This window comes from Sciurus carolinensis, chromosome 2 (assembly GCF_902686445.1).
Source record: "Sciurus carolinensis chromosome 2, mSciCar1.2, whole genome shotgun sequence".
NCBI lineage: Eukaryota > Metazoa > Chordata > Mammalia > Rodentia > Sciuridae > Sciurus > Sciurus carolinensis.
The window spans coordinates 22,264,437-22,288,992 of record NC_062214.1 but is presented as its reverse complement, the minus strand read 5'-3'; the positions used below and the strand labels follow the sequence as shown (position 1 = coordinate 22,288,992).

Here is a 24,556-nt window from a genome sequence, read left to right as displayed (position 1 = left end):
CCCTCTGAACTTGTTGAACCTGCCAGGTGCACTCCTGGAAATAATAGACTGCCCACAGCTTCCACAGTGTCAGTAGGGCTGCCAGCATTGCCTACCGTGCCTACAGGACTCAGACTCTTGGCCACACAGGGCTGGCAGGGGTCGCCATTGGCAGTGTACAATGTTGCCACGACCTTGAGATCTCTCTTCACCTCAGGGATCTCTCCTCACCTTGGACCTCCCCCTTACTGTGATCCCTCTCTTGACCCTGTGCCCTGTCTTCATTCCACACCAACACTGGCTTCTTGATCCTCACCTCTAGCCATGACACTTTCTCATTTGATTTTTGTTTTATAAATATCATTTGAGTGCTAAAATTTAGGGAGACAGATAAGACAGATTATTAGGTATCACTTTAAGATGAGGAAACAGGCTTAGAGGGGTACCAAGCTCATATTTAATAGAGAGATTCTTCTTTCAAACCAGTTCTTCTGCCTCCTCTCCCCACCCATTCAGCTCTAACAGCATTTCCTTCATGTGGGCAGGAGAAAGAGCACTGCCGGCTTCAGAAGGAGCTGAATAAGGCCCTGGAGAGCCTAGAGAGAGAAAGAACGGAGCTGGAAATGAGACTCAGGGAACAACAAACAGAAACCGAGGCCATCCGGGCACAGAGGGAGGAGGAACGGACCCAGGCGGAGAGTGCCCTCTGCCAGGTAGGAAGCTAGGACAACTGGAAGAGCACATCCATTGTCATGGGTGATCCCGACCTTTGACTATTTTCTTTTCCTCTCCTAAGAGCAGACTATAGAAGGGATTCCAAAAGAAAGTCATTACGCACTTTGCTGGCAGCGAGTGGGGTGGTCTATATCATTAGCTGCAGGGCTAGCAGTATGTCGCACTTCCTGAAGGAGGGCTGACATTAACCACATCCTGACAGCTTGCAAACCAGTGGCAATCTTTGTACTTCCTGGTTCTCAGTCAGCGGGTTCAGACCTTCCTTTGTCCTCAGCCCCCACCCCATTTGCTGGAGGGGCCCTAGAGCAACTGGGCTGGGCTGTGCTTTTGACCTCCTGGGTGAGCATGATAACTCTGAGCCAACAAGCCCTGACCCTTCCTGCCTCTCCACAGATGCAGCTAGAAACGGAGAAGGAGAGAGTGTCCCTCCTTGAGACACTGCTGCAGACCCAGAAGGAGCTAGCCGATGCCAGCCAACAACTGGAACGACTGAGGCAGGACATGAAGGTTCAGCAGTTAAGGGAGCAGGTATGGAGGGTGGTTCTGGGTGTTCATTCACCCATTCAACAATTAATAGTTCTTTGGCACTTCTTAAGTACTGTGCAATATGCTGACATGTGACAAGTATATAAAGGTGTGACTCAGTAGTCAATGTGATAGATGTGGTGCCTGCCCTCAAGAAACTTAACATTCTGATGGCAGAGACCGTTGAGAAATGAACAGACACAAAATAAATGATATAATTATTTTGTAATTAGATTTTAATAAGTGTTTCAATAGAAATAAATAGAATATATAATTGAGAGTGACTCAAAGGAGGCCACTTTGGACAAGGTGGGCAGGGAGACCTCACCAAGAAAATGACATTTGACCTGAGACTTGAAGGTCAAAAAGAAGCTAGCCAGTCAGGCATGATGGCATTTGCCTGTAATCCCAGCCACTTTGGAGGCTGAGGCAGGAGCCTAAAAGGGGCTGGGAAGGTGGTTCAGTGGTAAAGTGTCCCTGGGTACCCACCCCCTGCCAAAAAAGAAGCCAGCTGTGTGGTATAACACAGAGGAACCTCAAAAACATTATGCCAAGTGAAAGAAACCAGACACAAGAGACCACATTATATGTTTTCCATTTATATGCAATGTACAGAACAGGCAAATCTACAGAGACAGAATGCAGAATAGTAGTTGGGGCTGGGGTGGCTAATGGGGAGAAACTGTTAATGGGGTGCCTCTGGGGTGATGAAAATGTTCTACACTTGATCATGGTGATAGTTCAGAATTCTGAATATACTAAAAACCACTGAATTGTCTGGACACACACCTGTAATCCCAGCTTTTCAGGAGGCTGAGGCAGGAGAATCACAACTTCAAGTTCACTCCCTTCTTCAAGTCCAACCTCAATAAGTTAGACCCTATCTCAAAATAAAAAATGTAAAATGCTCCTGGGTTCAATCCCCATAACCAAAATAAACAAAAACCCTGAAATGGTATACTTTTAATTGCTGTTGTTTTTTTTAGATCTACGTGACAATAGAGTGTATTTTGACATATTATATATTTATATGTACATGAAGTATAACTTATTCTAATTAGGATCCCATTCTTATGGTTGTCCATGATATAGAGTTTCTGAAATGGTATACTTTTTTACAAGTGAATTGAATGGTGAATTTTATCTTCGTAAAGCTTTAAAAAAAAGAAAAGAAAAGAAAGAAAAAGAAGAGAAAATAAAGCCAACCATTTGAAGAATACTTCAGCAGAAGATTGAACTGTCAGAAGGGTCCTTGGATAGACAGAAAAGAACTTGAGAAGTTCAGGGACAGAAAGGAGTGTAGCTTCAGTGTGCTGTGCTCAGGGGCAAGTGGAGAGGTAGGCAGGAGCCTCAGCTGGAATAAAAGCTTAGATTTCATTCTAAAGGCAGTAGGAAACTGTTGGATTTTTAAAAAAATTAAAAATTTTGGGCTGGGGATCTAGCTCAGTTGGTAGAGTGCTTGCCTTACAAGTACAAGACCCTGGAATCCACAGCACCGCAAAAAATAAAATAAAATAATTTTTAAATTAAATTTATTTTAAAAAGCAGGCATGGGACATGATTTTATGTATGAGTGTGTACATGTGTATTTTTTTGCTTTTTTCTTTTGCATTGTTGTAGATTGAACACAGGGTCTTGAACATGTTAGGCAAGCATTCATCCACTGAGCTACATTGTCAGCTCTAGATATAATTCTCCCTTGAGCTGAGTGGAGAAAGAGAGAGAAAGAATATGAATGTGCTTGTGTATATAGGGGGGATAAAGGCATCAAGTAGAAGTAGGAGTATAGTCAGGAGACTGTTGGGAGGATCTGGATGAGGAACTACTACCAACTCAGGGCCCCTGACCCAGCAACCTGGGTGAACCTGTGCACAGTATGAAGTAGGAGAGGGACTAGGAGGCAAGGAGTTGAGTGGGAACAACATGGATTGCTGGCTTCTGCTTCAGCTTTTATCACCCCAGCAGAAAAAAAAACAAAACACCAATATGTATCCAATGCAGATTTCAAGACAAAACTCCAAGTAGAAGCTTTTTCATGCTCCCTGATGTCTTCTCCCTCTGCAGGAGACCACTGGGATGCTGCAGACCCAGCTCCAGGAGGCTCAGCGGGAGCTGAAGGAGGCAGCACAGCAGCACAGAGATGATCTTGCTGCCCTCCAGGAGGAGGGCAGCACCCTGCTGCAGGACAAACTAGACCTGCAGAAGCAGGTCCCTGCTCTTCTCCATCCTTCCCACAGTCCTTCCCAGCATAGCCAGGCCCTCCCACTCCCTTCTGGTAGGACAGGGAGTATCTGGGCTTTGCTGCCTGAGCTCGAGAGCACAGGGATAGGCCACAGTACTAAGTGGATAGTTGAAGGGTGCTCAGAGCTGAGCATGTGCCTCTAGGTACCCTGGAATGATACAAGTGGCCCTCCATATCCATGGGTTCCAAATATTTGGGAAAAAATTGCATCTGAATCATACATGTACAAACTTTTTTCTTGTTCTTACTCTCTAAACAAAGTATAACAACTGTTCACATTGCATTAGCATTTACATTGTATTAGGTAATATAAGTCATCTAAAGATAATTTAAATGTTTTGGGAGGGTATGCCTAGGTTACATTCAAATATTGTGCAATTTATATAAGGGACCTGAACATCTGTGGATTTGGGTATCCAAGGAGGATTATTTCTAGGATGCTGAGTGACCAAACAAAGCTTAGGTTTCTCTCAGGCAGTCCCAGTTTTAATTGTTCTTCCCATTCTCACCCTGAATCCAGTGTTATTGTGTATCAGGTTACTTTTCTTATTTGGTTTGATTTTTCTTCTTAGAATCCTATATCAGATGATGTTCTGACTTTTTGTTTAAAAAAATGTAATCACTGCACACTTTCCCATCATTTTGCTTTTGGCTGTTTAGTCAAGATTTTTATTTATATCTGCCTGGGTGCAGCATTTGTGAGGCTGGGGAGACAGATGGCCAGGCGAATGGTACTGGGAAAGGAGGGTGGCTAAGAACAGTGTAGGAACAGGTGGGAAGAACTTCCAGAGCTTTAGAGATGAGCCGCTGACTGTGGTACACCTTGCAGTACCCTAAAGCCCTACAAGAAGCATCCTCCCACTGTTCCCCTGCCCTGTCATATGGTCCTCATGCCCTTAACCTTCCAGGTGGAGGACTTGAGGTCTCAACTGGTGGCCCAGGATGACTCCCACAGACTGGAGGAGCAGGAGGTTCGGGAGAAGCTGAGAGAGGCCCATGAGTGTAACCGAATTCAGAAGGAACTGGAGAGAGAAAAAGCCAGGTAGGCTAGACAACCATGGAGGTGGTTTTTGCTTTTCTGGCTATAATGATCACTGTGACATTGACAGTTCTTTTCTCAGATCACCTATCTTGCATTTCCAGTTCTGGAGGATACAAGTACATGTGGAGAGGACATGTTCTCTGTCTTCAAAGCTTACACTTCATTAATTTAGTAAATAGCACCCATTATGCACCAGACACTTCTAGAGTTGGGGGGTACAGTAATAAACAGACTTTGTGACCCCTGACCCAATAGAATTTATAGTTTTGTGGGGAAGACTTTAATCAAATAATTCTCTGAACTTAGTAGTGCAGATTATGACATGTGATATGAAGGAAAGAAAAAGGGTGTTGAAATGGAAGTGAGAGGGGAGACCCACTGTAGAAAGTTGTTAAGGGAGGCCTTTCTCATGCCACTGCATTAAACCAAGTGCTGAAGGATGAAATGGAGCTACCTGTGCAAAAGGGTGAGGGAAAGTTCTACACAGTAGGAATAGAAATCATACTCAGAGGCCCTGAGGCAGATGAAAACTTAAAATGTTTCATGAAACTCAGAGTGTGCTGTAACGAGCATAGTGAACAAGGAGAACTGAACAAGTCCTTATCATTGAGGAAGCTGTAGGCCATGGCAAGGAGTTTATAGGTTATTTTTAGTAGGAATCCACTGGAAGATTTCAAGCAGGGAAGTGACATAATCCAGTTTATGATGTGTTAGATGAGACAGTTAATGGCATGAAATAGCAGGAGTGACAGAATGGAGAGCAGCATACTTTCTCGGTGCTATTGGAGTCTGAGAAGAGACAGATCCTTTTGGTGATGACAGTGTCAGGCAGAAGACAAGTCAGGAGGCTGGTACAGGTGTCTAAATGAGAGATACTGATGCCGAGCCAGGGCAGGTAGAGGGAAAGGGAAGGGAAGAAGGGGTTTAGGGCATGTAGAGTTAGAATCAATTATATATGGCCAGGGATTGGATGTGGGTAGGATGAAGGGAGAACTCTGCTATGGTTGAGGTTTCTATGTTGGGACACTGTGAGGATGAAGGTACCATTCCTGAGCTAAGAAACATGGTAGGAGATGAGTTGGGAATTAAAGGTGCATAGGGGATGGGAGATTAGCCATGTTGAATTTGAAGTCAATGCATAGGTATGTGTGGAATTTAGCAGAGAATAAACTGAAGTTGAAATGAAGTGTCATGCATTAAGTACCTAGGAGCACTTAGTAGGTGCTCAGTAAATGGTAGCATGTATTGTGACAGTACACTCATTATCATTACTATTTCTATTTTAATTATTTATGCTATGTTTAGAACAGTACAATAAGAAGGTAGTTTCTCACTCCTTGGGAGAATGGCTTAGCCCTGTGACCCTTTTCTTCTTAGCCTGACTCTGTCACTGGTGGAAAAAGAACAAAGACTGCTTGTTTTACAAGAAGCTGACTCTGTTCGACAGCAAGAGCTGAGCTCCCTGCGCCATGACATGCAAAAGGCCCAAGAAGGGCAGAAAGAGCTCAGCGCTCAGGTACTTTCCACTGTGGTCATAGCCCTGCTTCCTTGGCAGAGGCGTGTTCCTGAAGTGGCAGGATGACTGCTCATAGTCCTCTCATACACAGGACACTTCTTTTTTCCTAATCACAGGATAGGCTGGGACCTCAACAGCCCTGATAGGAGGGGAAAGCCAGGAGTGGGCAGGGTGGAGGCTTGGGAACCTGACTGAGATGAGAATGACCCCTGTGGGGAACCTGACGGTCTGGATCATAGTGACCAGAGGGGCAGAGCCCAGCTGGGCCTGGCTGACACATAGCCACTTCCAAGTGTGCTTGGTCTGGGTGGCAGTACACAGCAGAGGGAACTGAGCAGCAGGAAATACTCTAGATCAGGTAGGCAGCAGCAAGAGGACTTCCAAGGACTCAGTCTGCTCACAGAGGGACCTGGAAGGGTGGGGAGTGAGAGCTAGCTGGAGCAGGGATAAGGACACAGGTCTGCCTGTTAGTCCTGAGTCTGAGTGCTGGCTCCACTGCTTCCTAGTTGTGTGAGTATCAGTTCCCTCATCCATAAACAAGGATGTTAATTCTGAGCCATGGTGGAAATACATAAAGCATTAGGAACAGGGTGAGCATGCAGTAAATGGTAGCCATTGTTATCATGAGTGGTCTTAGGCTTGTCAGGATTTCTGGGAAGATGATATCCAACAGGGAGCTGGCACACCAGCCTGGGAAACCAGGGCCAGAGCCCATTAGTGTAGACTGGACCCATGTGTCAAGAGTGGGGAGCCTCTAAGCATCAGATGTAGACACTTACTTCAGAGCACACCTTACCTGCTTTAGAGCTGAGCCAGATGAAATTCTCTTGTCCTAGTAGAGATTTGCACAGGGATTGAGCAGGGTCAAGCTTGGGAGGGTCTGAGGAGAGGGTATCCACTCCCTGTTCATAGTGAGTGACTTTCTCCCTGTTAGGTGGAATTACTGAAGCAGGAGGTGAAGGAAAAGGAGGCTGACTTTATGGCTCAGGAAGGACAACTGCTGGAGGAGCTGGAGGCCTCTCGGATCACAGAGCAACAGCTGCGAGCTTCCTTGTGGGCCCAGGAAGCCAAGGCAGACGAACTTCAGCTGCGACTGCGCAACACAGAAAGCCAGCTGGAGGCTCTGGCCGCTGAGCAGCAGCCTGAGAACCATGCCCAGGCCCAGCTGGCCAGCCTCTACTCTGTCCTGCAGCAGGCCCTGGGGTCTCTATGTGAGAACAGGCCAGAGCTAAGGGGCGGGGGAGACTCTGCTCCCTCTCTGTGGGGCCCAGAGCCAGGTGAGGCAGCCATCCAAGAACTGTGTCCATAGGGCTGAAGCCAGGCCTACCTCCCAGGGAAGAAGGGAGGGAATGGAGTTCCTCAGGCAAGATTGTGTCAAAGTTAAGATGACCAACTCTGAGCTTGAGTCTCCTCAACTTTAAAATGAGTATGGTAAAAGCACCTACCTCAGGTAGGTGTTTTTCTAGGGCATTAATGAGGTTACAGGTGTAAATAGCTCACACACTGCTTAACAAATGACAGCTTGCCACCTAGTACCCACCATAGTGCCTAGCGCTTGAAAAAGCAGAAAGTATGTAATGAATGAACTACCAAGAAGAGGTTCTTTGAGGAGAGAAGGGACTAGCAGGAAGACCAAGGCCATGTCTGGGAGGGATGGCTGTTTGTTTTCATGGTGACAGCCAGGTGAGGATGTTTTCTTTCCTTTCTGCAGGCCAAAATGGAGCCAGGAGCCTTTTTAAGAGAGGGCCTCTCCTAACTGCTCTCTCTGCCGAGGCCGTAGCTTCTGCTCTCCACAAGCTTCACCAAGACCTCTGGAAGACTCAGCAGGCCCGGGTATGTTTCTCTGTCGTTTCAAGGAAGTGTCCCCTGAGAAGACTGAGACAAAAACTCAAGAAGCAATTTGGCCTGTTTTATTCCTGAGATCAAGTTGGGATGAGCTCCACTCTATCACTGGCCTCCTGGCAACTGTGACTAAAGCATTAAGCTTTCCTGGGTCTTGTTTTCACTTGCAAAGGAGGATAGATAATGCTTGCCCAACAGGGTTGTTGTGGAGTCAAGGAGTGGGGGTGTTGAAGAAGCCACGTGAACTATCCGACTCTGCATGTGCAGTTTTGGTTCATATCATTTTCCTCTCTGTCAGGAATTTAGTCTTAGAACAAGGCCTCCAAGAGAAACTCAATGAGGTAGGGACCACCAAGATTTGAGGTTGCCTTTTATAGGAGCATTCCGTGCCTAAGGATGAACTAAAGGTCCCACAGATTCCACCTCACTCTAAACCTACTGATCCATGCAAATTGCAGGCCCCTTACATGCCAACCACTCTGAACTGGGATTATCAAAAGGAGAAAGACTTGAATTCTGCCCTCAAGAAGGCCCATGACACAGTGGGGGGTACCAATCTGCATTCTGATAGAAAACAGAAATGACGGAAGTAATTGGATCAGTAATGGACACAGATGTTGCACTGTGTCTATTAGGAGAAGTGGCAGTCCATTCTGGCTCATGGAGGGGCAAAAGGAAGGAAGTGGTGGCCTTGTGCTACGCTTTGAAGGAGGTATTTGGGAGGGAATAGGTACTCCCTGGAATAGGCCTTGAGCAATTGTTTCAGAAGACATAGGTGAATCTGAGGGACTTCCTGGCAGTTGGAGCAGAGCCTGTCATCACTTCAGGGAGCAAAATGCATGTGAGTTCAAAGGAACCATGGAAGCTATTGAGAATAGGGCCCTGATGGCAGGCCACCCCAGAGGGGAAGTGAGATGAGAGCTTGAGTCCTGGCTGGGATAGCTTTGTGGCAAACAAGGACTTGAGTTCACCCCTGCCTTCCTTTGCCAGGATGACCTGAGGGATCAGGCCCAGAAGCTGACACAGCGTCTAAGTGATGCTGAGGCTGAGAAGAGCCAGATCCACTCCAAGATGCAGGACCTGCAGAGACAGCTCTCCCAGAGCCAGGAAGGTGAGGTGTGCAGGTGGGCAGGTTTAGAGAGAGGACAGGTGGAAAGCCCAGAAGTGGCAGGAACAGCCTAGCAACCATTCTTTCTCTTATTTACCCATAGCATATCTAAAGCACATCCAAAGGGGCAATGAGTCCCTTGAACTATTTTGTCTGCTTTGCTTGTTCTTTGAGTGTCATCCTGGAAGAAAGGATCAGGAGGAACAGATTTGGGAAACTGACAGAAGAAGCTGGCAGGATTTACATTTTCTGTCTCCGTAGGAGTTCTTAAAAAAAAAAAAAAATGCTGGAAGCCCAGGACCATGGCATAAGAACATGATAAAATCCTGTTTCTTTTGTTATTTATCCATGTTACTTATTTGTATCATTTCCAACAATGTACTCAAAATTAACCTTTAAAGGCAGAAGGATATGGGCTTGTTTGGGGGAAAACAAGGAGAGGGAATCTGGGGGAAATATCTGTGCCACAACTAAGGGTTGGAAAGGGTAATGGCCACTTGGAAAAGGAGGCTCAAGTTTCTGTAGAAGAGAAGAGGAAACTTGGAGGGTGGGTCTTTGCCTTTTTGAGGCCATCTGAGGGATCTTGGAGATCCACACAAATAGAGCTGGTTTCAGGACACCTTGCAGAAGTGAGGGGCAACCAGCAGAGCCACCCAGGTCTCTAGTAGCCTGTACAAAATCATATGATTGGGGTTTGGAAAGAACCTCCAATGTTGCTAGCTCAACCCTGTCTCGAATCCAGTCTTGAGGATCTCTGTGATCAGAATGAAGTTGTGAGCTGGGGAGATAGCTCAGCTGGTAAAGTGCTTGCCTTGCAAGCACAAGGCCCTGAGTTCAATCCCCAGTACCACCAAAAAAAAAAAAAAGAATGAAGGTGTGTTGGGATGATAAATAGGCAAGACTAGGATTGGCAGCAGACAGACAGGAATCTGGAAGCAGCAGGGAGCCTAGACAAATGGGAGCAGCTGGCAGATGTGCGATGTCTTAGGATGCTAAATGTAATTCTCTCCTTGGCCTTCCTCCCCTTTCATTCTGTTCCCCATCCTCCATCTGCCTCTACACTCCTTGGTTCTCTCGCCCCCAAGCATGGGCCTCACTTCACTATCTCTGCTTTTCCCGAAGAAAAATTCAAGTGGGAAGGAAAACAGAACTCCCTAGAATCTGAACTGAGAGAGCTGCATGAAACTGTGGCATCCTTACAGAGTCGCCTCCGGCAAACAGAGCTACAGAGAATGGAAGCCCAGGTAAATTGGCATTGGTTGGGGGAGGGGGTGCTTCAGGAGTTGTCCCTCAGGGCCCAAGGCCCTAGCTGTCACTCTCCTCTTCCTTTTAGCAAGTCTCTCAGTTTCTCCGATTGTCCCTCATGTCCCTGAGGGCCATTATTAAGGTCATAATGAATCCTCCTCTAATTGCCTTTTCTGAGTTTAGGTTGAGATTTTTGTCCCTTTCCGTGAAGGACCAGGGTCTGGGATAACTCTGCACCATGCTGTCTCCTTTAGGTACAACAGAGCCCTAGTAGGTGGTAGGGATTCCTTTTACAGGATTAGCTTTAAGTGTAATTGTTCATTTTTCCCAAGTCTTTGTCACTGCTGGTGCCACAAAATAAGAGAAAGGCCAGTGTCTAAATTGGTTTTGTCTCTTGTTTTCCAGAGTGAGCGAGAGTTACTTCAGGCAGCCAAAGAGAACTTAACAGCCCAGGTTGAACATCTGCAAGCATGTGTCACAGAAGCCAGGGCTCAGGCAAGTGCTGCTGGGATCCTGGAAGAAGACCTGAGAACGGCTCGCTCCGCACTGAAACTGAAAAATGAAGAGGTGGAGAGTGAACGGGAGAGAGCCCAGGCTCTACAAGAGCAGGGTGAGCTGAAGATGGCCCAAGGGAAGGCTTTGCAGGAGAATTTGGCTCTGCTGGCCCAGACTCTATCTGAAAGAGAAGGGGAGGTGGAGACTTTACAGGGAGAAATCCAGGAACTGGAGAAGCAACGGGAAATGCAGAAGGCTGCTCTGGAACTGCTATCTCTGGACCTGAAGAAGAGGAACCAAGAGGTGGATCTGCAACAAGAACAGATTCAGGAGCTAGAGAAGTGTAGGTCTGTCTTAGAGCACCTACCCATGGCCGTCCAGGAGCGAGAACAGAAGCTGATTATGCAGAGGGAGCAGATCAAAGAGCTCGAGAAGGATCGGGAGACTCAGAGGAACATCTTGGAGCATCAGCTTCTGGAACTTGAGAAGAAAACCCAAGTGATTGAATCCCAGAGAGAACAGATTCAGGATCTGAAAAAGCAGTTGATGACACTGGAATGCTTGGCTGTGGAACTAGAGGAAAGCCATCACAAAGTGGAGGGCCAGCAGAAGGTGATCGAAGAACTGGAGGGCCAGAGGGAAATGCAGAGGGTGGCTCTGACCCATCTTACTCTGGACCTGGAAGAAAGAAGTCAGGAGCTGCAGGCTCAAAGCAGTCAGATCCAGGAACTAGAGAACCGCAGCACCCTTCTGGCAAGAGAGCTACAGGAAAGGGACCAGGAGTTAAAGTCCCAGCACCAACAAATAGAGGAGCTGCACAGGCAGAAAGAGCATCTCACTCAGGACCTCGAGAAGAGGGACCAGGAACTGATATTGCAGAAGGAGAGGATTCAGGTTCTGGAAGACCAGAGGATGCTACAGACCAAGATCCTAGAGGAGGACCTAGAACAGATCAAACTGTCCTTGAGAGAGCGTGGCCAGGAGCTGGCCTCTCAGAGGCAGCTGATGCAGGAGCGGGCAGAGGAAGGAAAGAGCCCTAGTAAAGCACAGCGTGGGAGCCTGGAGCACATGAAGTTGATCCTGCGTGATAAGGAGAAGGAGGTGGAATGCCAGCAGGAGCATATTCAGGAACTTCAGGAACACAAGGACCAGCTGGAGCAGCAGCTCCAGGGCCTACACAGGAAGGTGAGTGACACCAGCCTTCTCCTGAGCCAGCGAGAGCAGGAGATAGTGATCCTGCAGCAGCACCTTCAGGAAACCAAGGAACAAGGAGAGCTGAAAGAGCAGGCACTTCAGGGTCAACTGGAAGAGGCCCAAAGAGCCCTGACCCAGAGGGACCAAGATCTTGAGGCCCTGCGGCAAGAACGGCAGCAGGCTCAGGCCCAGGAGGAGGAAAAGGTAAGTGCCCTCCAGACTGCTCTGCAGCAGGCCCATGTGACACTGAAGGAGCGCCAGGGAGAGCTGGAGGAGCACAGGGAGCAGGTGCGAAGGCTCCAGGAAGAGCTGGCAGTGGAGGGACGGCAGGTTCAGGCACTGGAGGAGGTGTTGGGAGACCTGAGGGCCGAGTCTCAGGAGCAGGAGAAGGCTCTGCTGGCCCTTCAGCAACAATGTGCTGAGCAGGCACAGGAGCACGAAGCAGAGGCCAAGGCCCTGCAGGACAGTTGGCTGCAGGCAGAGGCCACACTCAAGAAGCGGGATCAGGAACTAGAGGCTCTGCTGGCAGAAAGCCAGTCTTCCAGGCATCAGGAGGCTGCTGCACTGGGCCAGGCAGAGGCTCTGCGGGAGGCCCTCAGTGAAGCCCAGGCTGCCCTGAAGGAGAAAGAGCAGAATCTCCTTGAGCAGGCAGAATTGAGCTGTGGTCTGGAGGCCAGCACTGCCACCTTGCAAGCTGCACTGGGCAACTCTCAGGCACATGCCCAGCAGCTGGAAGAGACCCTGAGAATGCGAGAAGGTGAGATTCGGGACCAGGATCTTCGACACCGGGAGGATGTGAGGCAACTTCAGCAGGCACTTGCCCAGAGGGATGAAGAGCTGAGGCAGCAGAAGGAACAGAGGCAGCTGCTGGAGAAGTCTCTGGCACAAAGCAGTCGAGAGAATGGGACCCAAGAGAAGCAGAGTCTGGGGCAAGAAGAAGTGCAGAGCCTTTGTGAGAATCTAAGGGAACTACAGCTGATTCTAGCCCAGAAGGAAGAGGAGATTCAGGAGCTGAGGGAAGCCCAGCAAAGGAAGAATCTGGAGGCCTCTCCCCCCAGCCACAAAGCCTCCCAAGTGGATGAGCCATCTCCAAAATTGAATTCTTTAGGACCTGTGCTGCAGCAGGACTTGGAGCGACTGCAGGTGGTCCTGAGGCAGACAGAGGCCAGGGAGATTGAGTGGAGGGAGAAGGCCCGGGACTTGGCGCTGTCCCTGGCTCAGAGCAAGGCCAGCATCAATAGTCTGCAGGAGGTAGCCATGCTTCTACAAGCTTCTGTCCTGGAACGGGAATCTCAACAGCAGAGGTTGCAGGTAAGTGCTTCAGGGGAACTGAGGGTCAGAGACAGAACCTATCCATCTGAGCTCAAGAACTGCCTGTCACGCTGGGTCTCATGGCACTCAGAAGGTATAGAAAGCTGAGATGGTGAGCACTTCAATATGTACTAGTCTGTGAGACTCGCAGTCTCTGCCTTCAGGACTAGTAAATAAACAGCTGTGCTGCAGGGTGCTTAATGCCTTATGAGGGAGCTCGTGCTCCAGGAAGACTGGAGGATGCCCAAGCTTTCCTTCAACTGGGTCCCAACAGGCTTCCTGCTAAAAGTGGTGTTTAAGATTAGATCCAAAGGGACCAGTCAGGAACTAGCCAAGCACAGGTGGGGGTGGGGCTTTCAGAGGAAGAGGAAAAAGGAGGAGAGAGAACATGGAGGTTCAAGTAGCCTGGAACTTAGAGGGGCTGTTGGCAAGAGAAGAGAGGACAGCAGAGACCTCAGCATTCAGGTCTTGGAAGTCATGCTAAGGACCTGGGTCACTAGTGGGAAGCAGCTGAAGGACAGGAAAATGACACCATCAGAGATATAGTTCAGGAAGATCTCTCAGACTGCCATGTGCAGTAACAGCAGACCTGGGGAGACCAGCTAGAAGACTAGTAGAAGTCCAGGGGAGCAGTGGAGACCAAGACAGTGTGAGTGGAGGCTTGTGCTGATCTGAGAGGCTCACAGGTCTTCTGACAGTTGATTGACCAGGAGGTGGGAGGAGTAAAGGACAGGAAAAAGTGAAAGGCAACACTAGGGTTTCTTCCCAGTAAGATGAAGACAAGCAGGTATGAGGAAGAGGAGGAACATTTCAATTTGAGATTGGAGTGAGGAGGACCTGTGGGACACGCAAAAAGAACTATCCAGAGGGTAGCTCAGTGAAGTGGTCTGAAGTTGAGGGCAAGACTGGGCTAGGGATGGAGACTTTGGAGTCATCAGCAGTTAGGAATGAGTAGGTAGAACATTAAGTGACAAAGGAAGTGGGTTTCAAATAGGACTATGGGGCATAACATTTAACCTGAGGGTCAAATGTCATGCCTTAAGTCATCTTTGTACCCCTAGCACTGAGCACAAAACCTGCACAGAGTAAGCAATTAGGAAAGCCAGACTGACAGCTGAACCTAGAGGGACATTGTTGCTTTTGCCAAGAGAAATTCAGTCCATTTTTCCAGGGAAATTCACTCTATATCCTCATCCCTTAACTAAGCCCTGGAGAACCCCCTCACTCATCTCAAACACACAGTCCTACAAGGACTTGCCTTCCAGGAACTCAGAAAATTCTGGTTTTATAAAAGGATAATATATAGGGAAGAAATTAGATTTATGAACTTTGGTGACAAGTTCCTGCAATACAGGTGAAATACCATTCTACAATTCATTGACTCTGTGACCCTGGGTAAGTGCCTTCACTTTTCTGACTCTGGGATTTCTCATCAATAAGATAAGGAATTTAAAAAAAAAAAGACAAGAATGATAGTATGAAGTGAAACAATACATACAAGTACTTGGGAAAAAACAGTGGAACTTTGTTTTGTTTTTATTTATTTATTTTGGTTGTAGATAGACACAATACCTTTGTTTTTTATTTTTTATTTTTTTGTGGTGCTGAGGATGGAACCCAGTGCCTCACGTGTGCTAGGCAAGCACTCTGCCACTGAGCCACAACTCCAGCCCCCTTCCTTCTTTTTATACTGAGATTTGAACCCAAGGATGCTTTACCACTGAGCTACATCCTCAGCCATTTTTATTTTGAAGCAGGTTCTTGCTAAGTTGCTGAGGCTGGCCTAGAACTTGGAATCATCCTGCCTCAGCCTCCTGAGTCACTGGGATTACAGGCATGCACCACCATGCCCAGCAATAGTGCACAGTTTCTCTTTCACTACCCTGAAAAGGAGGAGCTGTTAGCTCATTTTAGAGTTGAGAAATGACAATCAGGTTAAATTTTCCAAAGTCATACAACTGGCCAAGGTGGATTAGAAATGACAGTCTGACTGCAGAGCTCAGTCTATTGACTTCAGGGTCAGCTCTCCCTCTCAACTACAGCCTGTGCCACTCATGTATGCTCATTTCCTCTTGTGTATCTTCCTTCTTGACTTATTTTTGAAACACTGAGAACCTAGAAACTGTCTAGTATTAGGTTTCCAGTTCCCCATTTATCCAAAGGGATTTAACCTCAAGGGTTTGATCCCTGTTTCATAGAGCATGTAGTCATTTTATATATGAGGAATTTGGGCTTTGAATGAGCTCATATTTTGACCTGAGTCTTACAGCCAGTAAGTGGTGACATCACATCCAGCTGTGTGTGACTCTAGGAGTTCTTGCTCTTTCCAGAACACATCCATGCCCCAAATTGTTGCTTGGCTTTATGGGAGACCTAAAATAAGATGGGGTCTCTGGTCCTAGCTCACTTGCAAACTTTCCAGGACTCCTTGGGAAGATCCTTCTTCACTCTGTTTTCTCCATCTGGAAAATGAAGGATCTAGTCTAGAATCACTCAGAGGCTCCAGGATAACTGAGACTGTATCATAGTGAGGAAATCAAACTGGTTGGATGAGGATGGAAAGTGGAGTGGGTCTGGATATGAGGTAGGCATGGTGTGATTTTGTCCCACACCTCCATATCACAGGAAGAGCTGGAGCTTACCAGACAGGCTCTGGAGGAGGAGCGATTACACAGCCCACCCTCGACCAGCAGAGTGGGGCAGGATCCCAGAGCAGAGCAGAGTGAACGGCCGGGAGAGGTAAGCTGGGGCTGGTAGAAACAGATGCTAAAGAAGGAGCTGCTGTCAGGCTATTCCTCTTCCTTGGAAATCGGGTCCCTAAAGCCCAGACCTGCTAAATTGGTACATTTGCTTGCAGTCTGTTCCCCCGCCTGTCTGTGGGGCTGCTCAGGAAAGATTCACAGACCTTCCCCACAGGTCTCAGGAATGGAGGCTGAGCCTAATCCTGGAATGGAGCAGCAGCAGTCATGGAGACAAAGGCTTGAACACCTGCAGCAAGCAGTGGCCCGACTAGAAATTGATCGGAGCAGGCTGCAGCGCCACAATATCCAGCTGCGGACCACCTTGGAGCAGGTCAGTGACTTCCTCTTTCCTCAGCTCCTTCCTCTGGGGTCAGCTACTTCTCTTGCAATGTCCCAGAGCAAAGGTTGGTAAACTACAGCCTGTGAGCCAAACCTAGCACACCACCTGCTTCTGAAATAGTTTTATTGGGACACAATCATGCATTGTCTGTGGCTCCTTGCCCACTACATCAGAGGAACTGAATAGTTATTGCAGAACTGGAATGGCCCACAAAGCCTAAAATCCCACAGAAAAAGTCTGCTGACCTTTGAGCCGAAGGCCTTTGAAGTAGCCTCCCTCTTCTGCCTCAGGAGTGCTCATTACACTCAGGGCTGCCCTAGCACATGTTTTCCCCAGCTTGGGAGTCTCACTGTCCATGGTTGCTCTCCATTTACACTCACCCCTGCACATGCTCTGGCCCCAAACCAAGACCTGATTTGACATTCACATCTTGGCAGGTGGAGCGAGAACGGAGGAAACTGAAGAGGGATTCCATGCGCACATCTCGGGCAGGGGCCCCGGAGATCAGTGAAGCTGTGGCCTCATCACCCACACAGAAGGTGCACCTATTTTCCTCACCTGCACCCTCAGCACCACAAACTCAGCCCTTGAGTATCCCAGGCCATCCTCAGTTGGGGAGACAGCCACTCTGGCCAATTCAGAGAGCCCCTCCTTACTGGTTCTGCCATACTTGGCACAACTCAGGCCATCCTCACCTGAGAAGGCAGCCCAACAGCAGTAGGGGGGGCAGGGGGGAAGGCACATCTAGTGACCCTACATTCTGAGGAGCTCAGATCTGCCCACTCCCAGACCAGTGCCCCAGGCTCAGTAGGAGCAGAGCTCACTGGGCTTCAGTCACTCTGGCACAGGGATGTTGTGTGGTACCTACCAATCCCCAACATGCCTGGTAGCTTGAACACAGCTTAGACCTCCTTGCAGTACAAGGTTAAGATCTATAGTACTTGCTAGGAACAGAGTCACTCTTTTGGATAAGGTGTTTGGGGAAGAACCCCCTGAACTCTCACTCTTTAGCTGAGGTAGTCCCATCACTAGACCCAACCTTGCAGCCTGGCAAGGAGGAACTGTTTCTGGTGAGCATCTCTAGCTCTCCCAGCACTGGCCACCGTGTCTGTTGTCTTCTTTTCATCCTTAGCTCACAGCAAAGGGCTGGCACAAAGGAGACGCTTGGCATACTTCTGTTAAATAAAAGTGCCTTAAAGAAGTAGGTGCTGAGCCTTTCCAACATCAGGTCTCTGGGCATTGTCCCTTATGCTGCTGTGGGCCCACCTGGGTCTCTCCTTGCCCTGGGACATGGTACCCCATAGTGATTTAGTCTGAGTGTAGGCACTTCTGGCCTACAGCCCTTGCTCAGGCCCCAGGACTGTGATGAGGTTGCCAACCCCAGAGTGAGAATGTCCATTCCAGCAGGATTGGTATGTGTCTTCCTTAGGATGGAAGAGGAGGACAGAGGGCCTCCCTAGATGCCAAGTATCTGGCTGACCTGCAGAAAGAGGTATGTTCTAGAAAAATCCGTTTCATAAGTCACACACTTAGTGACAAGGTTTCAGCGTCTACTGTGTGCTTGGCCTTTTGTGTACTTCCAGCAGGGAGAGGAGAACTAGGTTCTGCCTTCAGAGAACTTCAGTCTCCATGGGAGACAAGAGGAGCCCTGCCCCAATTCCACCTGCCATGTGCACAGGGTGGGAATAGAATAGAAAGCATATTCCAGGCCCATCTCCCTTTTCATACTTGGAAAGAAAAAGGAAAGGAAGAGGCCTGAGGAGCAAAGATTCTAAAACAGGCTAGAGTGAGCAAAACATGCTGGCCTCCTTTGCCTAAGCTGCACCCTTGCAGGCTGGACCGTTGCCAGCCACCAGGCCAAGGAGCCTTGTGCATGTAGCTCAGGTCACTCTTTCAATGCCCAGGAATAATAAGAAATATGGAATTTTGATTTCTGAGCCTGTATCAGAAGTCAGTGGCTGTTACTGGTAAGGCCTGACTCTAGCTACACTCCAGCTATTTTTTTTTTTTTTCCTTTCTCTCAGTGCTGGGGATTGAACCCAGGGCCTTGTGCTTGCGAGGCAGGCACTTTACCAACTGAGCTATATCCCCAGCCCTCCGGCTATTACTTTGAACTCTGTTAAACTCATACAAAGCAAGCCTGAGACACGGCCCTAGCAGAGTGAGACACAAAGGCACCTCTGGGTTGTAGTGTTTAAGGGCGCACTAACTTTTGACCTAGAGCACCTCTTTAGATTTGCACCCTAAATCCCACTGGTCTCACCCTAATCCTGGACTGCCCTGAGATCCCTGTAGCTTCATCTCCTGGCTTGTCTCGTTGTACCCATCTGAAAAATGAAAGGATTAGCCATGGTGATTCTCAACCATGGCTGCATATTAGAACTACCTGGGGCATTTTGAAAAATTACCAATACCTGGCCCCACTCCAATCTAATTAAGTCAGCCTATTTTTAAAACCTTCCAGAAGACCTGGCCCATGCCTATAATCCCAGCAACTCAGGAGGCTGAGGCAGGACAATTGCAAGTTCAAGGCCAGCCTCGGCAACTTAGTGAGGCCCTAATCAACTTAATGAGGACCTGTCTCAAAAAATAAGAAGGGCTGAGGCTGTAGCTCAGTGGTAAAGTGCCCCTGGGTTCAATCCCCAGTACCAAAAAGAAAAAAAAAAAGAAAGAAAGAAAACCTTCCAAAAGGGACATGATGGGACATTCTGCAGTGTGAAAATGTTTCATGTTTTTGGGATAGTGGTTATATGTAGGTGTATTCATTATCAGACGCATCCAAATGTACATTTTAAATTAGTAAAGCTGATTTAAATTCAGGAAAGCTGATGAGCACTTTTGTTGTTTTGAAGCTCTCTATTTGCATCATCAGGACAGCCACGGTTGTGAATCACTGGATTCTCTGAGCCCTTCTCCCAAACACCCCAAAGCCTGATTCTGAGTTTCATGTGTGTGGTCGAATTGATTTCAGTGCTAGGTCACCAGCCACACAGTACAGAGCAGAAGAGATGGACAGCTGCAGGACCCTCAACTGCTCTCCCTCTTGGTTTTCCTGCCCACCAGGTGGCCCTGCTACGAGCCCAGCTGGCCTTGGAGCGGAAGCAGAGGCAGGACTACATCGCTCGCTCTGTGCAGACCAGCCGTGAGCTAGCAGGCCTGCACCACAGCTTGTCCCACTCTCTTCTTGCTGTGGCCCAGGCCCCTGAGGCCACTGTCCTGGAGGCTGAGACCCGCAAGCTGGATGAGTCCCTGACCCAAAGTCTGACATCCCCAGGACCACTCCTGCTACAACCCAGCCCCAGCATTACCCATGCCACCCCCAGGTAGCAACCATAGCCAGGGCAGGATACAGGCCAGCTTGGTGGCATATGAACCGATGAGCATAGTGGCAGCTACAAATTTGCCAAAGGAAAGGTCTTCTCTATTATCCGTCTGGGAATCCCAGATTAGCTGGCATTCCTAGGAAGAAGGTGAGACCGGCAAGACTGGAGAGGGTCCCAGCTTACATGGGAATGAGGCAGTCACATTTGTCTGATACCTTAGACTCACCTGAGGAGTGCCTTGTCCTGGACAAGGGGCAGCTACTGGCTTACAGCTGGAAGAACCAGAACAGCCCACACTAGGTCTTCCAACAGTGACAGCAGTGTGCAGGTGTTCTCATCCGGGCTGTGAGCATTCTATGCATTAATTGCAGGGAGGTGTGGCTTCCCTCTTGTCTGGAATTTATTTTCCTAGCACCTCACCTTCTCCCTTACCTTCTTCAATAAACCCAGACTCTGCATTTATCCTCTGCTGCTGTCTCCACTTGCATAACTGGGCGGCAGCAGCACATCAAGGGAATTTAGAAAGCATTTGATGATTCCTGCAGATAACATGAACTTCCTGCATGTCATACTCTCTAATCAGGGTTATGTACCCGAGACATACTCCCTGTCCACAGAGAGCCTGGAGTCCAGTTAATAAGACAGACTAACACTTGTTAACAACTCAGAGGCAGCTCTGTGTGCTGACCAGAAGTACACAAGGGACTGAGGGAGGGAGGCACGAACTGACCCTTCAGGAGAGGTCAGGAGATGGGGTACTGCTAAGCTTAATGGTGAGAAGATTGGTCTGTCTATAGCAGAGGGTGGGGGCCAAGTTTGGAGGAGGGTAGATTATGGAGGGCTTCCACTTCCAACTCATGGATAATGAGGAAGCACCAAATGTTCTTGACTTAAAACAACTTCTGGGTTTCAAAAACACTGGGCCAATAACACTCAGATTCTCTAGAACTGAGAAGCTCCATCTGGCCTTGTTCCCCATGACACATGGTTATCTGCATGAATGTCTGTGAGGTGTCCCTTCCTGGGCATATCAACTAGAACTGACCCTGGTCCCCTTCCTCCAACTATGCATCAAGCCAGAAGTCCAGAAGATGACCTGTGGCATAACTTGTCAGTTATGGACTGGGCCTGATGCACTTGATCTAGACTAAACCCAGTTTACAGGAGCAAGACCTATTTTTAGCAGCTGCATAAAGTGCAGGAAGGTTTAGTTGCCCACATCATTCACATAGCCAGAAGTGGGACCTGGTTCATTCTGCAGAGACAGGAAAACAGCCCAGCACTGCTCCCCACACATCCTCCTGCCCCTTTCATCCTTGGTTATCCAAATACTTGAGATCTTCAAGTTCCACCACAGCACAGGATTGGCTTGGGAGGATGTCAAGGTCTGGCTGTGGTTGGGGGTCAGCTAGAATAGTTCCTGCTTATCTGAAATTGAGCTAGGTCTCCTGATCTTGGTGCCTGTGGAGAAGAGCACAGACTACTGACCACTTACCCCAAGACCCCAGTACAGAATGCACTGGACCCCATTGAAAAGAGTCAAAAAGAAGTCAAGGAGAGGGTGCAGCCCAGAGCCCAGGACTGACTGGCCCTCCACCAGCCTCTCTAGTTCCTCAGAGACTTCAGGACCCATCCAAAGTGCTGACCAAACCAGATGTATCTGCCATGTTGAGCAGCAGCAGAGCCTCCACAGCTCTAGGACCAGTGGCAAGACTTCCAGAAGTACCTGTGGAGGTGGGAAGACACCAGCCCCAAAGCAACAAAACAACCCCTAGGCCCCAGACAGCTTGCAAGTGCCATCACTGTTCATCGGAGAGGCCCCTTGGTTAGCTTAGTTTGGCTTGGAATAGGTGACAACCTTCAGCAGTTCCTCCTATGATACCTCATATCCTGCCTGAAGAGCAGGGACAAAGGTGCTGTGAGCAGGCAGAACCAGCAGAGAGGAAGAAGCAGGGCTGCCAGTGTGCTCCAAGCAGCAGACCTCTCCAGAGGAACTGGGGGCACAGTGAGGATGGTGAGCAGGCTTGAATTTGCCCATCATACTTAGAAAGTAGACAAGAGGAGGAAAGACAAAGACATGGTGTCTCAAGGCCCCAGGGGCCGTGAAATTTATTCCCATTACCTGCTGACATCAGGGTTTGCCAGGAAGCTGCTGGAGGTGATGAGAGGTGAGCCTTCTCAACTGACCAGGCTCCTGCCCCACTGACCTCACCCAACTCATTTACATAAGTAGCCTGGTCATGGGCAGGGCATTGTGACTTCTTTTTTCCTTAGCCCTTTACTGCCAATACCACCAGCTCTTCATTCAGATGCCTTCATAGGGCCTGAAGTTTGGCCCTGGTGGGAGGGCTTGGAGGTACAAAACTGAAAGACGCATAGGTCATAGGAGACGTGAGTCTCTTCAAGGTTAACATGTGTTCATCTGAAAGCGAGTGGGTGTTCTCTACTCAGCACATGGCCATTTGTTTGAAAACAGGAAGGGAATAAGAATTAATATTCAAATTGGACTCTTCCTTAAATACTACTAGTTGTTGAGGTGAGCGAAACAGAGAAAACTTCTATGCAGTGCCTGACCAATAATCCATACGTTGCCCCTGCAATGCACATCTTGGCTTCCTGTTAAGATGTCCCCTGTACCTGCAAATCACAGCCCTATAGAGCAGATCCAAGAGTTCTAGGCCTTATCACTGGTCAAGAGTAGCTTCATGTTCCAGCTGACTGATAACCTGACCTCTGCTGTTGCCTTATGGCAAATAATTCATACCAGAGCCTTGAATAGAACCATCTTCCTGTATGAATTCATACCAGAGCCTTTGAATAGAACCATCTTCCCTGTATGATGGGTCATCTCTTCAGTTTGTGTGCCCAATGCCAAATAGAGAAATCTGGCAGATAAGACAGGCTGGTTGCTGCCCCTGTCCCTGATCCAGATTTCATTTAGCAAATACTTCTTAAACCCTTGTGTCACAAAGCTCCACAATGAGCACTAAAAAGGAAAAGCTTGTTTCCAGGGAGACAGAAAGGACACAGAGAAATGCTAACAGAATGACCCAGATGCCCAGAAGAGACACTTGCTACTCCTGATAAGGCCAGGGAATGGCCACAGAACATCATGGAGATAAAAGGGCTGATGGCCCTTTCAAAGTGTTGGTCAAGAGCCAATTGGATGCTCCAGATGTGTGGAGTTGAGGGGTACATCAGAAGTCCAGGAGCAGGGGCAGGTTGTTGGGATGTGTCCACTAGCCTAGACAGGGTAGAACTTTCTGATTAAAAACCAGGAATATCAGCCACAGGGTGAGCATCAAGGCAGCCACCATGCCTCAAAAACCCCCATTGAGACTGCATTCTTTTCTCTTGGGACAAAGTAGATACTAAGTGGCAGGCTAGGTCAGACACTGGGCACTGGAAAAGTGGGGAGCTGTAATCACGGAATTCCACATCCCACTGCACCGTTGGCCTTCATCTCTCCTCAGCCTTCCACAAGCACCTCCTTCCAACACCTTACCTCTTGCCTCTATCCACCTGTTAAGTCCTGAGGGTGCTCTGCCTGGAGACTAAGGAAAGAGGGGTGAGGTGTTTTTTTTTTTTTTTTTTTTTTTTTTTTTTTTTTTTTTTATGGTACTGGGGATTGCAAGGCAAGCACTCTACCAACTGAGCTATCTCCCCAGCCCTGAGGTGATGTTTAATGTGTCCTGTGTCCTCCCTGGGTTGATCCCCAATAGAGTCCTTCATGCTAGTCCAGTTATATCAGGGGCTCATCACCCAAGTCACATTGTGAGTTCCTGCTTCTCTGTTTTATCCTGAGACTCTTCACCTTGACATTTGCCAAAGGCCCAGCTTAGGAAAGAGGGCTTGGTAGCCAAGTGTGATGGGGTCAGGAATAAGAAAGGGCAAGAACAGGAGCCCAGGCTGGTGTGTACATCCTTCTGAGAAGGGCACCACTGATTCCCAGGGAGGGCTTTCAAGCAGGAGTCAGAGGGGGAAAGAAAAAGTCTTTTCATCCCTCTTGAGAAAAAAATCCATAGGGAAACATTATAATAAACTTAAATTTAATTCCATCCATCCAGACTATTTCTTTGGTAGATATGTGTTGTTTACTTAAAATAAAGCAATTACATGCACATGGTTTAAAAAAAAAAAAAAAAAAAAAAAAACAGCAAATGAGAGCAGCTTCCCACCCCATACTTCTCCAGCCTCTCTCCAGAGGCATACTAATTTTTTAGAACTCTATTTTTTCTAGTGACTAAACTTATTCCTCTAAGTAGTATGTTTCAAAGATGCCATATGGGTTCAGTATCTAGAACAAAATGCTGCACTGCACATACATGTGTGGATTCTTAGATTCTGGCTCAGAATTTCCTCTTATTTCTAGACATCCAGTGTGCCACAATGCCCTTAGCAAAACACAGAAACATGCTTGCAGTTTTATGAGGGATATTTTTATTTTTATTTAACATTTTTTATTTTTACAGACTGCATTTTGATTCATTGTACACAAATGGAGTACAACTTTTCATTTCTATGGTTGTACACAATGTAGATTCACATCATTCATGTAATCATACATAGGGTAACACTGTCTGTCTCAGTCTACTATCTTTCCTTCCCCCCACTCTCTCCCACCCCATTTTCTCTACACCATCCAAAGTTCCTTCATTCTTCTATAAGGAGTATTTTTATTTTGTTAAGATTGTGTGTGGTTGCTGGGCAGTTACACAGATAGAATGGAGGGAATATTTGTTTTAGATACCCAGCAACTGAAAACTCTCATTAACTGAGCCTACAGGGTTACCTTAAACTACTGTTTCTACCAAAAAGGAAGGATAAATGCTCCTGCTGCCCATAAACACACCTTTAGTTACCAATTTTCAGAGCAAAAGGTTTGATACAAGAGTCACCCCGTGGGCTGGGGAGATAG

The 24,556-nt window shown here is 47.9% G+C and overlaps 2 protein-coding genes across 9 annotated transcripts in view; one reads left to right on the top strand and one right to left on the bottom strand.

Moving 5' to 3' along the window:
- The window catches only part of Cep250 (centrosomal protein 250), a 46,124-nt gene extending 26,018 nt beyond the window's left edge, over positions 1-20,106 (top strand). For 5 of the 8 annotated variants that reach the window (XM_047539915.1, XM_047539914.1, XM_047539918.1 and 2 more), the window contains 15 exons: positions 525-692; positions 1,108-1,242; positions 3,304-3,447; positions 4,390-4,523; positions 5,901-6,039; positions 6,974-7,316; positions 7,751-7,872; positions 8,872-8,992; positions 10,112-10,233; positions 10,640-13,234; positions 15,860-15,973; positions 16,151-16,306; positions 16,753-16,854; positions 17,745-17,807; positions 19,379-20,106. In XM_047539915.1, the coding sequence (XP_047395871.1) occupies positions 525-692; positions 1,108-1,242; positions 3,304-3,447; positions 4,390-4,523; positions 5,901-6,039; positions 6,974-7,316; positions 7,751-7,872; positions 8,872-8,992; positions 10,112-10,233; positions 10,640-13,234; positions 15,860-15,973; positions 16,151-16,306; positions 16,753-16,854; positions 17,745-17,807; positions 19,379-19,642 (4,722 nt within the window). In that variant the 3' untranslated portion in view covers positions 19,643-20,106. Of the gene's footprint in view, positions 1-524; positions 693-1,107; positions 1,243-3,303; positions 3,448-4,389; positions 4,524-5,900; positions 6,040-6,973; positions 7,317-7,750; positions 7,873-8,871; positions 8,993-10,111; positions 10,234-10,639; positions 13,235-15,859; positions 15,974-16,137; positions 16,307-16,752; positions 16,855-17,744; positions 17,808-19,378 lie in introns of those variants that run through there. The other 3 variants (XM_047539917.1, XM_047539916.1, XM_047539919.1) reach the window with 3 other exon arrangements.
- Positions 20,107-20,845: 739 nt separating this feature from the next.
- The window catches only part of C2H20orf173 (chromosome 2 C20orf173 homolog), a 17,161-nt gene continuing 13,450 nt past the window's right edge, over positions 20,846-24,556 (bottom strand). The window contains 1 exon segment of the mRNA XM_053743345.1: positions 20,846-20,893. Within this exon segment, the coding sequence (XP_053599320.1) occupies positions 20,846-20,893 (48 nt within the window).